The following is a 17,235-nucleotide window of genomic DNA, read 5'->3' as shown; positions in this document are numbered from 1 at the left end:
TTAATGTCCAAAAGTAAAAATAGAGAAAAGACACAAACCAGGAACGCCAAACTGGAAAACGGGAAACAGGATCCAGCAAACAGGAACTAGGAACAAAAAGACAGAAAGCAGTCCACGGCATACAGGAACAGAGACAAGTAACAGGTAAGAGCTACAAGTATTCATGACAATAATCCAGCCCAGACTGGATGGGAAGGCAGGTTCAAATAGCAGCTGGCTGATTGACACCAGGTGTGGCCAGGTGCCAATCAGCCACAGCTGAGGGGACAAAGCACTCAGGGAGATAATCAGGAAATGAAGACAAAATAAAAGCACTGACAGAAAACTAAGACAAACGCAACCAAACTGTCAGAGGCAACCCTGACACCTCGTGCCTATTCCTTATCTGTTCTTGTCGTCTACTGTTCCCACAGTAAATAATAATGGGTTATTCTTGTATAGCGCTTTTCTACCTTCAAGGTACTCAAAGCGCTTTGACAGTATTTCCACATTCACCCATTCACACACACATTCACACACTGATGGAGGGAGCTGCCATGCAAGGCGCTAACCAGCACCCATCAGTAGCAAGGGTGAAGTGTCTTGCCCAAGGACACAACGGACGTGACTGTCTCCGTGTCTCAGCAGTGAGCCGTGCGCCTCACCTGCTGATCACCCCCTGTACTCTGACTGCCTTCCTCGATGGTGGTTAAACAGATTATGTGGTGGTTAACTTCCACACATAGCCTTACATCCACACACATAGTAGGAGACACACCCTACGTATTCATCAAAAGCTCAAATAAAACCTGTTGAGCTAAACCTCCTGCTGTCGTGCCGTCTCCTTCCCCCTTGTCATACGTAACAGTACGTTCCAGCGAAGATGGAACCAGACAGTACACCAAGGTCCAAGTCCACCCCCCTTTCCCGAGCTTCCTCTGCTACTGACTTGTCCGCCATGCAGTCTGTCCAACGACAACACCAGACTCGTTTCTCCAACCTGGAGGACAAGCTGGACGTCGCTTTCGCCAGCCTGTTGGCTAGGTTGGACACCCTCAGTCCTAGCCAGGCAACACCCCCTACTTGTCACCGGAGGACAGTCTCAACTCCGAGAACCCAAGATAGTCAGCCCTAAGTCTTTTGAGGGGGATATTGAGCTTTGCCGTGGCTTCCTTGTACAGTGTGAGTTTATTTTTCAACACCAACCTTCTTGTTATGCTACTGATGGGGCTAAGATAGCATTTGTGTTTTCCCTACTCACGGGACCTGCATTAAGGTGGGCCACTGCAGCCCTTAGCAAGACTTTGGGGTTGAGCTCCGATTATGCCGCCTTCCGAATGGAGTTCCAGGCTGTCTTCGATCACCCTGCCGACAGGGCTCCCGCTCCATGGCCGCTTACACTCTGGAGTTCCGCACACTGGCAGTAGACAGTGAATGGGGTGTCAAGGCTCTCCGGAGCGCCTACAGGAGAGGCCTGAGTGAGACCATCAAGGACGGCTTGCTGCGGGATAGACCATCCTCCTGCCGCGAGCTCATCGAGCTAGCCCTGCTCTTCGACCAAAGACTTGTGGAACGTGAAGCAGAGAGAGAGCTTGCCTCCGCTAGCTCTGCGTCGGCAACCCTCCCCCGACCTACCGGCCGACTCCCCATGAGACAGACATACACCACAACTTTGTCTCCTGCCACCACCACGGAACCTATGCAAATAGGCAGATCTCGATTGTCTTTCGAGGAGCGGGAGAGAAGATTTCAACATCGCCTCTGCCTCTACTGCGGCCTCGCGGACCACATCATCCGCAACTGCCCCTCATAGCCAAAATATCTGGCTCACCAGTCAAGGAGATCCTGGTGAGCCATACTACCATCCCCACGATACAGAAGAAGAGGAACCCTGAAATCCTTTTTCCCGCAACCTTGACATGGGACGCTAGAACATTGTCTGTGGGGGCCTACTTGGACTCCGGGGCCGATGAGAGTTTCATCGACCTGGAGTACACCCGACAAGCGGGAATTCTCTTAGTTCCCCTCAACACTTTCATCCCCGCCCAAGCCCTAGACGGACATCCTTTGGGTCCCATCAAGCACCGCAGAACTCCCCTATCATTGACTCTCTCCGGCAACCACACTGAGACTATCAGCATGTGGGTACTGGACGCCCCAGTAGCCCCTCTCGTCCTCGGCCGGTCTTGGCTGTGTCAACATGACCCCCACATTTCCTGGGCAACTGGCAAGATCCTGGCATGGAGCACCCCCTGCTACGCACACTGCCACAGATCGGTAGTGGCTCCCCCTGCAGACCCAAACCAGACTCACCTCATTTAGATCTCTCCCGAGTCCCTGAGACTTACCATGACTTGGCAGCTGTGTTTAGCAAGGAACAAGCCCCACAGACCCTACGACTGTGCGATCGACCTGCTCCCCAACGCTGTCCTTCCATCCAGCCGCTTGTATAATCTGTCCTTCCCTGAGAACCAAGCCATGAGGGACTACATCTCGAGTCTCTCGCCTCCGGAATCATCACCCCATCCAAGTCTCCGGTGGCAGCAGGTTTCTTTTTTGTCAACAAGAAGGATGGCTCACTGAGACCTTGTATTGACTACCGACAACTCAACTGCATCACCATAAAGAATAAATACCCACTACCCCTCCTGAGTTCCTCCTTCGAGCCTCTCGCCCCTGCCACCATCTTCACCAAATTGGACTTACACAACAAGTACCATCTGGTATGCATCAGGGAGGGTGACGAGTGGAAAACGGCGTTTAATATCCACCTGGGCCACTTTGAGTACCGGGTCATGCCGTTCAGACTGACCAACGCACCTGCCATTTTCCAAGCCCTCGTAAACGATGTACTCAGGGACATGATAGACCGTTTCGTTGTTGTCTACCTTGACGATATCCTTATCTTTCCTAAGACCCTGCAGGAGCATCACCGACACGTCCGCCTCGTCCTTCAACGACTACTGGAAAACTGCCTCTTCGTGAAAGCCGAAAAATGGGAGTTCCACACACCATCAGTTGACTTCCTGGGTTTTGTTATTGAGAAGGGTCATATCAAGGCTGACCCCAAGAAGGTGGAGGCGGTGGTGGAGTGGCGGACGGAGCTGCGGCGCTTCCTGGGATTCGCTGGATTCCACAGGCGCTTCATCAAGGACTTCAGTAGGATGGCCGCAGCTCTCCATGCTCTCACCTCAACCAACATTCCTTTTCAGTGGACCCGAGAAGCCGGGATGGCATTCTGAACCCTTAAGAAGAGCTTTGTCTCTGCGCCTATCCTAGTTCACCCAGATCCTAACTGCCCATTCATTGTGGAGGTGGACGCCTCCGACTCTGGAATTGGAGTGGTACTTTCCCAGCGCTCCAAGCTGAACAACAGCGTCCACCCATGTGCGTATTTCTTCAGACGCTTATCCCCCGCTGAACGGAACTATAATGCCGGTAACAGGGAATTACACAACGCTTTGGCGGAGTGGAGAATTGGCTCGAGGGGGCCAAGCACCAGTTTCAGGTCCTTACAGACCACCGCAACCTCCTGCATGTCCGGTCAGCCAGAAGGCTCAACGACCGACAGGCCCGATGGTCCCAATCCTTTTGTCGTTTTGACTACTTCCTCTCTTTCAGGCCGGGCTCCCGCAATACCAAGGCTGATGCCCTGTCCCAACAGTTCTCAGAGGAGCCCGCCTGCACCGCCCTTGAGGAACCCATCCTCCCTCCTCCCAGAATAATCGGCATGGTCATCTGGGAAGTGGAGAACCAGGTTCGGGCCGCCCTGTAGGCCAATCCCGGACCAGGGGGACGACCCCCCCCCCCCCCCCAACAAGATTTTGTTCCCCGAGAGCTACGCCCCAGAGTCTTGGACTCGGGGAATTCCAGCGTCTTCTGCCATCCGGGATTCCAGCGCACTCTCTCATTCATCCGCCGGCGGTTCTGGTGGCCATCGATGGCCATCGATACCCGTGAGTTTATCGCCGCATGCAGTACCTGTCCTCGCAACAAGTCTTCCCACAGACCGCCGGTGGGACTACTGTGCCCTCTACCTGTCCCCGGTTGTCCTTGGTCACACATCGCCCTGGACTTCATCACTGGTTCCCCCATCCCAAGGTAACACCACCATCCTCACCATTATTGACCGCTTCTCCAAGGCCGCACACTTTGTTCCTCTGCCTAAACTCCCCTCTTCTTCCGAGACGGCGGACCTCCTCACAGCCCACGTAGTCAAGCAGCATGGTATTCCCATGGACATTGTGTCTGACCGTGGCCCCCAGTTCACGTTCCGGATGTGGCAGACCTTCTGCAAAGGGATTGGGGCTACGGTCAGTCTTACGTCAGGATATCACCCTCAGAGTAACGGGCAAGCGGAGAGGGCAAACCAGAGTGTGGAGACCATCCTGCGTTGTGTTGCCGCCCGCCAACCCGCCTCATGGAGCAAGTTTCTGCCCTGGGTCGAATTCGCCGACAACTCAATGAAGAGCTTTGCTACTGGTTTGTCCCCGTTTGAGTGCTCCCTTAGCTACCATCCCCTTATGTTTCCCCGACAGGAGGTCGAGGCAGCTGTCCCTTCCTCACGCAAACACATCAAAAGATGCCACCAAATTTAGAAGACCGCCCGTGCTTCCCTGTTGAGGGCTTCCGAAAGGATGTGCCGCAGTGCCAACCGGCGACGCATTCCAGCTCCTGCCTACACTCCCGGCCAACAAGTTCTGCTTCGAGCTAAAGACCTCCACCTTCAGGTACCTTCCCGTAAACTTTCACCCCGGTTTGTGGGACCTAGTAGAAGCCATCATCAACCCTGCATCCCTCAGTGAAGCGACATCCGGTGGTCCATGTTTCCCAGATCAAGCCTATCTCTAGCTCTCCACTTTCCTCCCCTGACCCTACCCACCCGCCCTCCTAGAATCCTGGATAACGGTGACCCTCTTTGGACCGGCAGGGAGATCCTCGGGGTCCGTCGACAAGGTAGGGATCTGGTATTTTTGGTTGATTGGGAGGGTTATGGCCCAGAGGATAGATCCTGGATACCAGCCTCCTATCTTGTTGACCCCTCCCTTCTGGAGGACTTCTATCGGGCCAACCCTGGAACTCTGTGGCGCTCGTCGGGAGCCTCGCATAAGAGGAGGGGCACAGTTACGGCGCACGCGCATTCTGCTTCCCCTCCTTGGCGGGAGTACCTAGAGGCTTCGCGGTGAAAACCGCAGGACACGCCCCTGCACGTGACGCGCAGACCGCGCCCACACGCCTCCGCAGCCGGAGGCAATCTCCAATCTGCACACCTGGATCTGATGAGAGGGAGCAGTATAAAGGCTCACTCCGCTGACTACTCCACGCCGGAACGTAGCCCTGGTTCAGTAAGCTTCACGTCTCTGGCTCCTCTTCTGTGTCTCTCTCTCTTGCTCGCTTTGTCTCCCTCGTGCCTAGTCCTTATCTGTCCTTGTCGTCTCCTGTTCCCACAGTACCTCCGTGTCTCAGCAGTGAGCCGTGCGCCTCACCAGCTGATCTCCCCCTGGACTCTGACTGCCTTCCTCGATCCTCGACCCCCGCGCTCGGACCTGGACTTCTGGACGCCTCTCTTCTGCCCCACGAACCTCGCTCGGATCACGGACCTCTTTTACTTCACCCCTCTGGACGTGTTTGCTGCCACAACCAACACGCACTTACAACAACCCCAGGTAATTCATATTTGGTTAACGTCCACACATAGCCTTGCATCCACACACATAGTAGCATACACACCCTACGTATTCGTCAAAAGCTCAAATAAAACCTGTTGAGCTAGACCTTCTGCTGTCGTGCCGTCTCCTTCCTCCTTGTCGTACGTAACACAAAGCTCTTCATGTAAACTCCATGTAAACGGCTTGTTGGAAAGAGGCAAAAGTATTTTATTAATATCTCCACCACTCCTCCAGTTATGGGGATCCCAAATACACAAAGACAGGTGCCATCAGGTAAGAAAAGTTGGTTTTGCATCATAATAATGTCACACAGCGGTGAGGGAAGTCCTGTTTTGGGGCTGTCTGGCGAACTTCCTGTTTTATTTTGAAAGGTTAACTCTCCCTCTCGTTTCAGGTCACTTGCTCTTCCTCCCGTTTCACTGGTCTGATGTCTCTCCTGATTGCCTGATTGTGCCCACCTGTGTCACCCTCCCTCATGTGTATAAATGTCTCGTCCTCCTCTTGTCCTGTGCCAGAGTATATCGTCTCGTCACGTATCTCCAGCCTTCGTCCACAGTCTCGAACCAAGTTGCTAAGTATTGCCTCGCCTTATTTATTGATTTCTTTGTTTCCTCTGAGAAAGAGTGATTTTCGTTTGCTAAAGTTTTTGGTCAAGTTTTTTGTGTGTTATTTCATAGTGCCTTGCCTTCCTTTTTTCCTCCTCTTGGAGCGCTTTAGTTTGTAGTTATCTCAGCTCTTTATAGCGTACTTTCTGTTTATAGTTTCTTGTCTCCCCTGCATGAGTGATTTACCTTTTTGTAGCTAATCATAGATTGTTGTTTTTTTTGTTATTAGAATCGTGTGTAATTTTGCTATTGCCTTTTTCCTCCCTATGGAGTGATTTTCCGTTTATTGCCTTATGCCTATGTCTTTTGTTACTCTAATGTATCAAAGCTAGATTCTGTAGCCGCTTTGTTTTAATCACTCTGTTCAAAGAGATTTCAAAGAAAACAGTTTTAATAAAGCCTGTGTCAAATGGCCCCCTTCTGCACCTGAGTCCTCATTCTCGCCAAGGCATAACAAATAATAACAAACCTCAGTTCTTCCTGTGTGTACATGACACACTGTGCAGCAACATCTGATCTGGGGAAGGCTTAACGTGCGCCAACAGACAAGGCCAACAAATAGATAGATAGATAGTATTTTATTTTCTTTAATATAGCTTTGTTGAATTTACAAGACAAAAACGATAGTCCATTAACTGACAAAAAATCAAAATGACGGTTGTATTTTTTAATTATTATTCAATTATTCAATTATTATAGTATTATTCAAGATGGCGGCGCCCTGACGGGCTGCGGCTTGCAGACGCTCATGGTAGTATAGAACAATTTGGCAAAAATACCGGACAATTCTTTACATTTCATGGCTGGCTTACAGCGTGGACACTCCGTGGTCACATACAACCGCCAGACAATTCTGGATGTGGACAGAACGGGCCGTTTTGGACTGAAAGATGCGTGTACATTGGACCTCCTCGCTAGCATGGGAATACTTCACCGGCTACATCCAGCGGCCTTTGACGCAGCGGAGTCAAGTACCAGCGGGGACCGTCAACGGAAGACACGTAAGCGGTGTGATCGGAAGCAGAAGCGGGGATGCCGAGCGGGGATGCCGAGCGGGGCTAACAACAAAGCTAAAGGCTAATCCCCACAGAACGCTGCTTCCTTCCATCCTGCTTTCAAACGTCCGCTCCCTGGAGAACAAACTGGACTACCTGAAGCTGGACTTAAATGCAAGACGCGAGATGAGAGACTGCTGCGCCATATTTCTAACAGAAACGTGGTTGAAACCAACCATTCCAGACGAGGCAGTTAGCATCGAGGGGCTAACTATGTTTCGGGCGGACAGGAGCAAATCTCTCACTGGTAAATCCTGAGGCGGTGGTGTTTGTATATACGTCAACAATGACTGGTGCAATAATGGGAAGATAGTAACACATCACTGCTCTCTTGATGTTGAACTATTAATTATAAAATGCAGGCCATTTTATTTACCCAGGGAATTCAGTGCTATGATCTTCACAGCAGTGTACATTCCCCCCAGTGCTAACACCAAAGAAGCTTTGAATGCTTTGTACTGCTCCATCAATGAACTGCAAACTACACATCCAGAGGGAGTTTTCATCATGGCAGGGGATTTTAACCAAGCTAACATGAAAACAGTTTTCCCTTATTTCCATCAATATGTGAATTTTGCAACCAGGGGTGGAAGCAGATTGGACTTGGTGTAATAGTAATATTATTAAACAGGCGTATAAAGCTGCACCACGCCCCCACCTCGGCTCCTCAGACCATCTATCTGTGATGCTAATTCCTGCATACAAGCCCCTGCTGATCAGGAAGCAAGCTACAGTGAAGCAAGTGAGGACCTGGCCATAGGGAGCAATGTCAGCATTACAAGACTGCTTCGAAACCACAGACTGGGACGTGTTCAAAGCAGCCGCCACCAAAAATCACCACACGTGTGGAGGAGTATGCAGAGTCTGTGTCCGCATACATTCAGAAGTGCATGGAGGATGTCAGTGTGATCAAGAACATCACCACACGGGCCAACGAGAAACCCTGGATGAACAGTGAGGTACGTGCAATGCTGAAGGCTCGGAACAAGGCTTTCAAGTCTGGCGACATGGTGGCATTAAAATCAGCCAGAGCTAACCTGAACCGTGCCATTAAGGTTGCAAAGCGTGCTCACAGTCAGAAAGTGCAGGACTTTTTCGAGAACCCTGCAAACACTAGCCGAATGTGGCAGGGCATACAGGTCGTCACGGACTATAAAGCTGCCCCCTGTCCCTGTGACAACAGTATCAGCTTCCTAGATGACCTTAACAGCTACTTTGCAAGGTTTGAGGGACTTAACACCGCTCCAGCAAGAAAATCCATCCCTCGCCCTGATGAGCAGCCGCTCAACCTGGATATAGCGGATGTCCGGAAAACCCTGAGGAGAGTGAACCCCCGGAAAGCACCAGGACCTGATAACATTCCGGGCAAGGTGCTTAAGGGATGTGCAGACCAGCTGGCTGGGGTTCTCACAGACATCTTCAACATCTCGCTGACCCAGGCTGTGTTACCATCATGTTTTAAGACGGCCACAATTATTCCAGTGCCAAAAAAAACCACAATCTCCTCCCTCAATGATTACCGCCCCGTTGCACTCACCCCCATCATAATGAAGTGCTTCGAGAGGCTGGTAAAGGAATATATTGTCTCCAGACTTCCCCCCACATTCGACCCATACCAGTTTGCTTATCGCCCTAACCGCTCCACAGAGGACGCCATCTCCTCTGCACTCCACCTGAGCTTAGAACATCTGGAAGGAAAGGACACACACGTGCGGATGTTGTTCCTGGACTTCAGCTCAGCATTCAACACCATCATCTCGCAGCACTTGGTGAGCAAACTGGCCCCCCTTGGATTCAGTACCCCCCTTTGCAACTGGCTGCTTGACTTCCTCACAGACAGACCCCAATCTGTGAGAGTGGGCAACAACACCTCCAGTGCCATCTCCCTGAGCCCCGGCTCCCCCCAGGGCTGCGTCCTGAGTCCGCTGCTGTTCACGTTGATGACTCATGACTGCTGCGCCAGGTCCACTACTAACCACATTGTGAAGTATGCGGACGACACGACAGTAGTGGGCCTCATCCGTGACAACAACGACATGGACTACAGGGAGGAGGTGAAATATCTGGTTGACTGGTGCAGAACCAACAACCTGGTCCTGAATGTCAACAAGACCAATGAGATCATTGTTGACTTCAGGAAGCACCAGTCCAGCCACGCTCCACTCTACATCAACGGCACAGCGGTGGAGAGAGTAAGCAGCACCAAGTTCCTGGGGGTGCAGATAACTGACAATATAACCTGGTCCCTACACACCGGAGCTCTTGTAAAAAGAGCTCAGCAGCGCATGCACTTTTTGCGTCAGATGAAAAGAGCACAGCTCCCTCCCCCCATTCTCACCACATTCTACAGAGGCGCTATAGAGAGCCTGCTGACCAACAGCATCTCTGTCTGGGCTGGAGCCTGCAATGCCTCAGACTGGAAGTCTCTCCAGAGAGTGGTGAGGACGGCGGAAAAGATCATCAGGACTCCTCTTCCTCCTATCCAGGAGATCGCAAAAAAACGCTGCCTGACCAGGGCTCAGAAAATCTGCAAAGACTCCTCCCACCCCCGCCAAGGACTGTTTTCACTGCTGGACTCTAGAAAGAGGTTCCGCACATCCGAAGCAGAACCTCCAGGTTCTGTAACAGCTTCTTCCCTCAGGCCGTAAGACTCTTGAACGCATCATAATTAAATTATCCCCTCAACTCCTCCCAAATGGATTAACTCGCTGGAATAAAAAAGACAATATAACATACATCCATAAACGTGGACGCATGTAAAAAAGGGCAATATATTTATCTGTACAGTGATCTATTTATGTATGTATATATATTTATATATATTCATTTATTTTATATATATATTTATATATTATTTATATATATTTATTTATTTATATATGCACCTTATTGCTTTTTTTTTTATCCTGCACTACCATGAGCTTATGTAACGAAATTTCGTTCTTATCTGTGCTGTAAAGTTCAAATTTGAATGACAATAAAAAGGAAGTCTAAGTCTATTTTCAGCTAGAAAAGGCCCGTCTCTCTCCTCCCTTCATAATGTTTTATTTGTGTAAGTATGTATTACATAAGGGGCGCAGATGGGATTTTTAAACTCATGGGGACCAAAGTGTCAGCAAATGATTTCAACTCAGTGAGATGTTTTTCTACTCCATGCTTTCATCAAAATGTTTTGTTTAAACATTTTTATAATAACTACAATGTAAACAACATACAGGTATGTGCTCTACATGTAACGGGGTCCATCCATCCATGTGGACGTGATGGATGTATGGATGTAACGGAGTCAATTATGTCATGTAATGTATTTTATAATGTAGTATTATTGTTATAATTACACAAAATGTGTAAGTTACATAAAAAAATACCTGAAGGTTGTTCGATGTTTTGTCAATGTGTTGGACACGCCTTTCTACTTCCCTTTTGTCCACGATAACGGGAGAGGAAGGTGTACATGCGACGACCGAAAAGTGCATTTATTGTTTTGTTAAGAACTTTAAGTTCACTTTTTCTCGTTGTGTACTATTATATTTGTGTAGGGGCTCGACGATGGCAGAAACATATTGACAACGTTTGTATTCTCTGTATTGTCAGTAAAGTACAGCTGAGCACCAACTCCTGGTGTCGGTCGTGTTCATTCAATTCTACACAACGCAGAGGAAGAGAACTCCGGTTACATACATACATTAAAAAAGTCTGATACCGTAGCAAAATTACAGAAGTAATAAGTAATGGTAAAAATATAGAAGTAATTGTGCAGTCAAACAATGGAAGCAGACTCAATGGAGGACCCACAAACATGTCCCCTTTCATTAACTGAACATATTCCAAATGAAATCAATATTCTGTCATGGTAGACAATTATGGTCTGATCAGAGGCATATTTGGAAGCCCAAAGCAAACCTAGGCATAGGGGCTCGCCAAATAACCACCAACTTTTAATATTCCATGTTGTCACAAACTATATGCTTGCTGCACATTACTGTACGAGTATCACCTTACCCAAATGTTACTGTAATGTAACAAAAGCATTAATCTGTCAGGGTTGTCCCTGACAGTTTGATCAAGTTTTAGTTTTCCTCTGCGTTTATCTTAGTTTCCTGTCTTTAGTTCCTGTCAGTGCTTTTATTTTGTCTTCATTTCCTGATTGTCTCCCTAAGTGCTTTGTCCCCTCAGCTGTGGCTGATTGGCACGTGGCCACACCTGGTGCCAGTCAGCCAGCTGCCTATTTAAACCTGTCCTGCCCTCCAGTCACTGCTGGATCATTGTCATTACAATACTTGTCCCTTGTCACTTACCTTCTACCTATTTGTCGTTGTAGCTCCGTCTACTTTTGTCCACTCCGCTTTACTCATAGTTCCTTCGTGTCACAGTAAGTGTTTTTGGTTATTGTCCACAGTTAGCTTTGTGCTATTTTAGTTTATAGCTTAGTTTGTTTTCCGCCTTGTGCGCGCCTTTTGTTTGTTCCCTTTTGTTTGTTTTTTTGCTATAGAGCTGAATTAAATCATGTTTTCCCATTCAATGCCTGCTGTCTCTGCATCTTGGGGTTCGTCACCTACAGACTCTGACATAATCAACATCTAGTATAGTTAACCATTGACTGGAGCCGTTATCAAAGGTCTATCAGCCTTCAATGGAAATTGTTACAATCCGACGACTGTGCCGTAGTCAATGCCAAAAATACAATTAAGACACAAAAAAAACTGTTTTACTCCATCATTTCTTTCACTCAACACAGGTGGGAACCGAATGTTCTCCACATTCTCCGCTTGCGTCCACCCTTTCCTAGCCTCCTAGCCAATTAACACGCTGAACACATGTTTACGAAGACAAACATTGGCAGAGAAACCTGCACATAACAATGATGCATTTAAGGCCATGGGAAACCACATCTGTATACTCTAAATAAACTACATATGGAACGTAACATAACATGGTACCCACTCTGTTACAACATCCATCCATCCATCCATTTTCTACCGCTTGTCCCTTTTTGGGTCGCGGGGGTGCTGGAGCCTATCCCAGCTGCACAAATAAAATAAAAAAATATTAAAAACATGTAATACTATACAAACTATTTCATCAACCGATGACAAGAACAAATTAAAAGAGATAGTAAATATTAAATATACATGTTAAATAAAACCTCAGCCTTTTTTTTATGAATACTTGGGCCTACTTCGCAACTGTATTTTAATGTTGGTCATTATGGTGGTATCAATCAATCAATCAATCAATGTTTACTTATATAGCCCTAAATCACGAGTGTCTCAAAGGTCTGCACAAGCCACAACGACATCCTCAGCTCAGATCCCACGTCAGGGCAAGAAAAAACTCAACCCAATGGGATTACAATGAGAAACCTTGGAGGGGACCAGATGTGGGGACCCCCCTGGGCGACCGGTGCAATGGACGTCGAGTGGATCTAGCATAATATTGTGAGAGAGTCCAGTCCATAGTGGATCTAACACTATGGTACTTGGTGTTTTCTTCGGTGGTACCTGGTAAAAAAAATTTTTTTAAAGTGAATCAAAAGCGTTGGTTTCTACTCGCCTTCGCATATTCTCCGTCCTACTTGGGTAACTTAATTTTTATTAAAAAAAACAACAACTTTGTTTTGGTCTCCCTGAATCTAGTCTGTACATGTGAGGAATATGGAATGGGTCCATTGCAAGAGAAAGGAGGGAGAAGATTTCAAATATATCATAATTGATTAGGAATTTGGATGTTCGATGTTATTCGCACAAATTAAGACAAAATATGGAGATAATATTTCTAAATAAAAGAAAACATTATCAATTGTTTTCATGAGACATTCAGTTGCCCCTAGAAATGATCCTGTTTTTCTAAAGGTACATTCGCTCCTTGGTCTAATGACCGCTTTACACGTGAATTGTCCTTGTGCTGAAAACATAATTTGTGGAACATGACTCGGGAACTGGCGGCATGACCAAGACGCTAGAGGAAAGCAAATATTTTGCTAAAGAAAATGACAAAAATAGTAAAGAACAGTGAGTTTGAGTTAGTAACTTTAATCTGATTACTAGTTTGGAAAAACTAACCCCAAAACCAGTGAAGTTGTCACATTGAGTAAATGGTAAATAAAAACAGAATACAATGACTTGCAAATCCTTTTTAACCTATATTCAATGGAATAGACTGCAAAGACAAGATACTTAACGTTCGAACTGGAAATCTTTATTTTTTGCAAATATTAGCTCATTTGGAATTTGATGCCTGCAACATGTTTAAAAAAGCTGGCACAAGTGGCAAAAAAGACTGAGAAAGTTGAGGAATGCTCATCAAACACCTATTTGGATCCTCCAGGTGAATAGGCTAATTGGGAACAGGTGGGTGCCATGATTGGGTATAAAAGCAGCTTCCATGAAATGCTCAGTCATTCACAAACGAGGATTGGGCGAGGGTCACTACTTTGTGAACAAAAGCGTGAGCAAATTGTCGAACAGTTTAAGAACAACATTTCTCAATAAATTACTGCAAGGAATTTAGGGATTTCACCATCTAAGGTCTGTAATATCTTCACAAGGTTCAGAGAATCTGGAGAAATCACTACACGTAGGCGGCAGTGCCTGTGACCTTGGACCCTCAGGCAATACTGCATCAAAAAGCGACAGTGTAAAGGATATCACCACATGGGCTCAGGAACACTTCAGAAAACCACTTTCAGTAACAACAGTTTGTCGCTACATCTGTAAGTGCAAGTTAAAACTCTACTATGCAAAGCGAAAGCCATTTATCAACAACACCCAGAAACCCCGCCGACTTCGCTGGGCCCAAGCTCATCTAAGATGGACTGATGCAAAGTGGAAAAGTGTTCTGTGGTCTGACGAGTCCACATTTCAAATTGTTTTTGGAAACTGTGGACGTCGTGTCCTCCGGACCAAAGAGAAAAAGAACCATCCAGATTGATATAGGCGCAAAGTTCAAAAGCCAGCATCTTTGATGGTATGGGGGTGTATTAGTGCCCAAAGCATGGATAACTTACACATCTGTGAAGGCACCATTAATGCTGAAAGGTGCATACAGGTTTTGGAGCAACATATGTTGCCATCCAAGCAACGTTATCATGGACGCCCCTGCTTATTTCGGCAAGAAAATGCCAAGCCACGTGTTACAACAGCGTGGCTTCATAGTAAAAAAGTGCAGGTACTAGACTGGCCTGCCTGTAGTCCAGACCTGTCTCCCATTGAAAATGTGTAGCGCATTATGAAGCGTAAAATACGACAACGGAGACCCCGGACTGTTGAACAACTTAAGCTGTACATCAAGCAAGAATGGGAAATAATTCCACCTGAAAAGCTTCAAAAATTGGTCTCCTCAGTTCCCAAACGTTAACTTAGTGTTGTTAAAAGTAAAGGCCATGTAACACAGTGGTAAAAATGCCCCTGTGCCAACTTTTTTGCAATATGTTGCTGCCATTAAATTCTAAGTTAATGATTTTTTGCAAAAAATAAAAAATACATTTCTCAGTTCGAACAATAAATATCTTGTCTTTTCAGTTTATTCAATTGAATATAAGTTGAAAAGGATTTGCAAATCATTGTATTCTGTTTTTATTTACGAATTACACAACATGCCAACTTCACTGGGTTTGGGTTTTGTTATAACACATTTGATTATAATTTTGATTACTGTAAAACGTGGGTACCACTGCTTATAAAGCTTTTATATTGTTGTGTGATACCACAAAGTCAGAGAGTTATAAGTTGCAGTTGAAAGTACAAAAAACAACGCCTTACTCAAAAGGAGTCAATGTCTGTCTTTGAAAGATATACAACTAGATCATAACCAGCTGAGAAGAAAGGCCTGCACACAATCAGTAGACCTTCAGTGTCTAGGTCCATACAACAAAGTTTTCACTAACCATGACCTCGGTCCAGAAACTCAGTAATGATTGCCGCGCTGCACACAGACCAGGGACGACTCCTGTCGATCTGAATTAGAGTTGGTGACATCATGTGATTCTCCTGGAGTTTCCCAAAGACCTCCTCGCATGCTTTCACATTATCATGGGGCATGTTGAAGACGTGACCTATGAGGATTGGGTTAAAAAGGGAGAGAAGAAGTATTTCATGTTTAGTTCATGGGAAAACAAGATTTGCCTTCTGTTTGTGCTGCAGTGGAACCCGTTTTTATGTCCGGGTTTGCTGACTCATGTCGACATAAGCGGTTGTCGACATTACCGAAACCAAAAGTAGTCATTGCTCACGCATTTATTTGTAACTTTCTTTAGAAACATTCGGAGATTGGGAGATAATGAAGGATTCTTCTTGAACGTATGACAGTTTATTGATGTAGTTTTCCTCCATTGGGGCCTATTAATATTTCAAATTTGTAGTTTTTGTATTCTTATCAAACGAGCTGCTATGGTGGTTCCGTTTAATGTCTTCAATACAATAACAATAAAATGTCATTGCTTATCATTTAAAAAGGTCCAATTGGAGCATTTTGTTAGTTTTTATAGTAGTTTAAGTTCACATGCAGTTACATTGGAAACAGAGTTGTGTATAAAGAGAATGTCAACAGTAAATTAATTATGGATTGTACACGGCAATAATCTAGTACAAAAATATATAAATCAGGGGTGTCAAACTCATTTAAGATCAGGGGCCACAAGGAGGAAAACCTTTTTTCGAAGTCAGTCAGACTGTTAAAATCATGGCATAATAACTGAAAAATAAAGACAACTTCAGGTCGTTTTCTTTGTTTTACTTTGGCCAAAAAATAGAAAAAACATATTCTGAAAATTTACATTTTACAAATAATTCTCTGGCAAAACATTTTGAGTTAACTTGAAAATTCTGAGGGAAACCTCGATGAAGTTTCGTCAACACAATGAACTTAGAATTTGTTTCAGTGCATCTACAAATCCATTAATTATATATATATATATATATATATATATATATATATATATATATATATATATATATATATATATATATATATATATATATATATATATGTGTGTGCGTGTGTGTGTGTGTGTGTGTGTGTGTGTGTGTGTGTGTGTGTGTGTGTGTGTGTGTGTATGTATATATATATAATATATATATATATATATATATATATATATATATATATATATATATATATATATATATATATATATATATATATATATATATATATATATAAGGGCTGGGTGATATATCGAATATACTTGACATATCGCGGGTTTGTCTCTGTGCAATATAGAAAATTACTATTTCGTGAGTATTCGAGTATACATTCTCACACAGTTGCTTTTAGCTGCGGGCATTACACTAAAGGCTTTTCTCTCTCTTTCTTGTCTCTTTTTCTCACAGAGAGATAAAACAAGCACACCTTCTTACATACGTCACATACTGTCGCGCGTGCAACGTCATACCTCTCGCCGAGCAGAGAGGTAGCGACATGGTAACGTTAGCAGTGGCAGGTGGTGCAAGAAAAACAGCACGGGGTCCATCGTCTGGCGGTGGTTTGGCTTCAAGCGGGAAGATGTTGAACAGACACCGTAATATGTAAAGTATGCGGCAAAAGCGTTGTCACAAAAAGTAGCAGCACTACTATTTTGTAGCATCATTTGAAAAGTCACCCACTAGAGAATAAGGAGTGCTTGAAACTCTGCGTGTCAACATCTCCGGTCGGTGACACACCCAACAAAATGCCAAAGCAACCAGCACTGACCCAATTGAGGCTGCAGTCTTCCATTTTCACATCAACACATACAACAACATATGGATTTATTCCATCCATCCATTCTTTCATTCATTCATTCTTTAATTCTTTCATTCTCAAAATAATCTTACGTATCTCATTATATGTAATATGACTTACTTCACCAATTATTTTTTATTTGTTTATCTTTATTGTGATTACTTATGGAGTATATTGTGAATAAATTGAGAACAGGAAGTGAACAAA

General features: G+C 45.5%; 1 protein-coding gene across 1 annotated transcript in view; it reads right to left on the bottom strand.

Annotated features, from left to right (window-relative positions):
• Positions 1–17,235, bottom strand: part of LOC133663422 (A disintegrin and metalloproteinase with thrombospondin motifs 15-like) — a 60,940-nt gene that overhangs the window by 22,244 nt on the left and 21,461 nt on the right. Inside the window, exon 3 of the mRNA XM_062067883.1 lies at positions 15,194–15,361. Coding sequence (XP_061923867.1) covers positions 15,194–15,361 — 168 coding nt within the window. The remainder of the gene's footprint in view (positions 1–15,193; positions 15,362–17,235) is intronic.

Source organism: Entelurus aequoreus, linkage group LG13 (genome assembly GCF_033978785.1).
Source record: "Entelurus aequoreus isolate RoL-2023_Sb linkage group LG13, RoL_Eaeq_v1.1, whole genome shotgun sequence".
Lineage (NCBI taxonomy): Eukaryota > Metazoa > Chordata > Actinopteri > Syngnathiformes > Syngnathidae > Entelurus > Entelurus aequoreus.
This window is presented reverse-complemented; position numbering and strand designations above follow the sequence as displayed.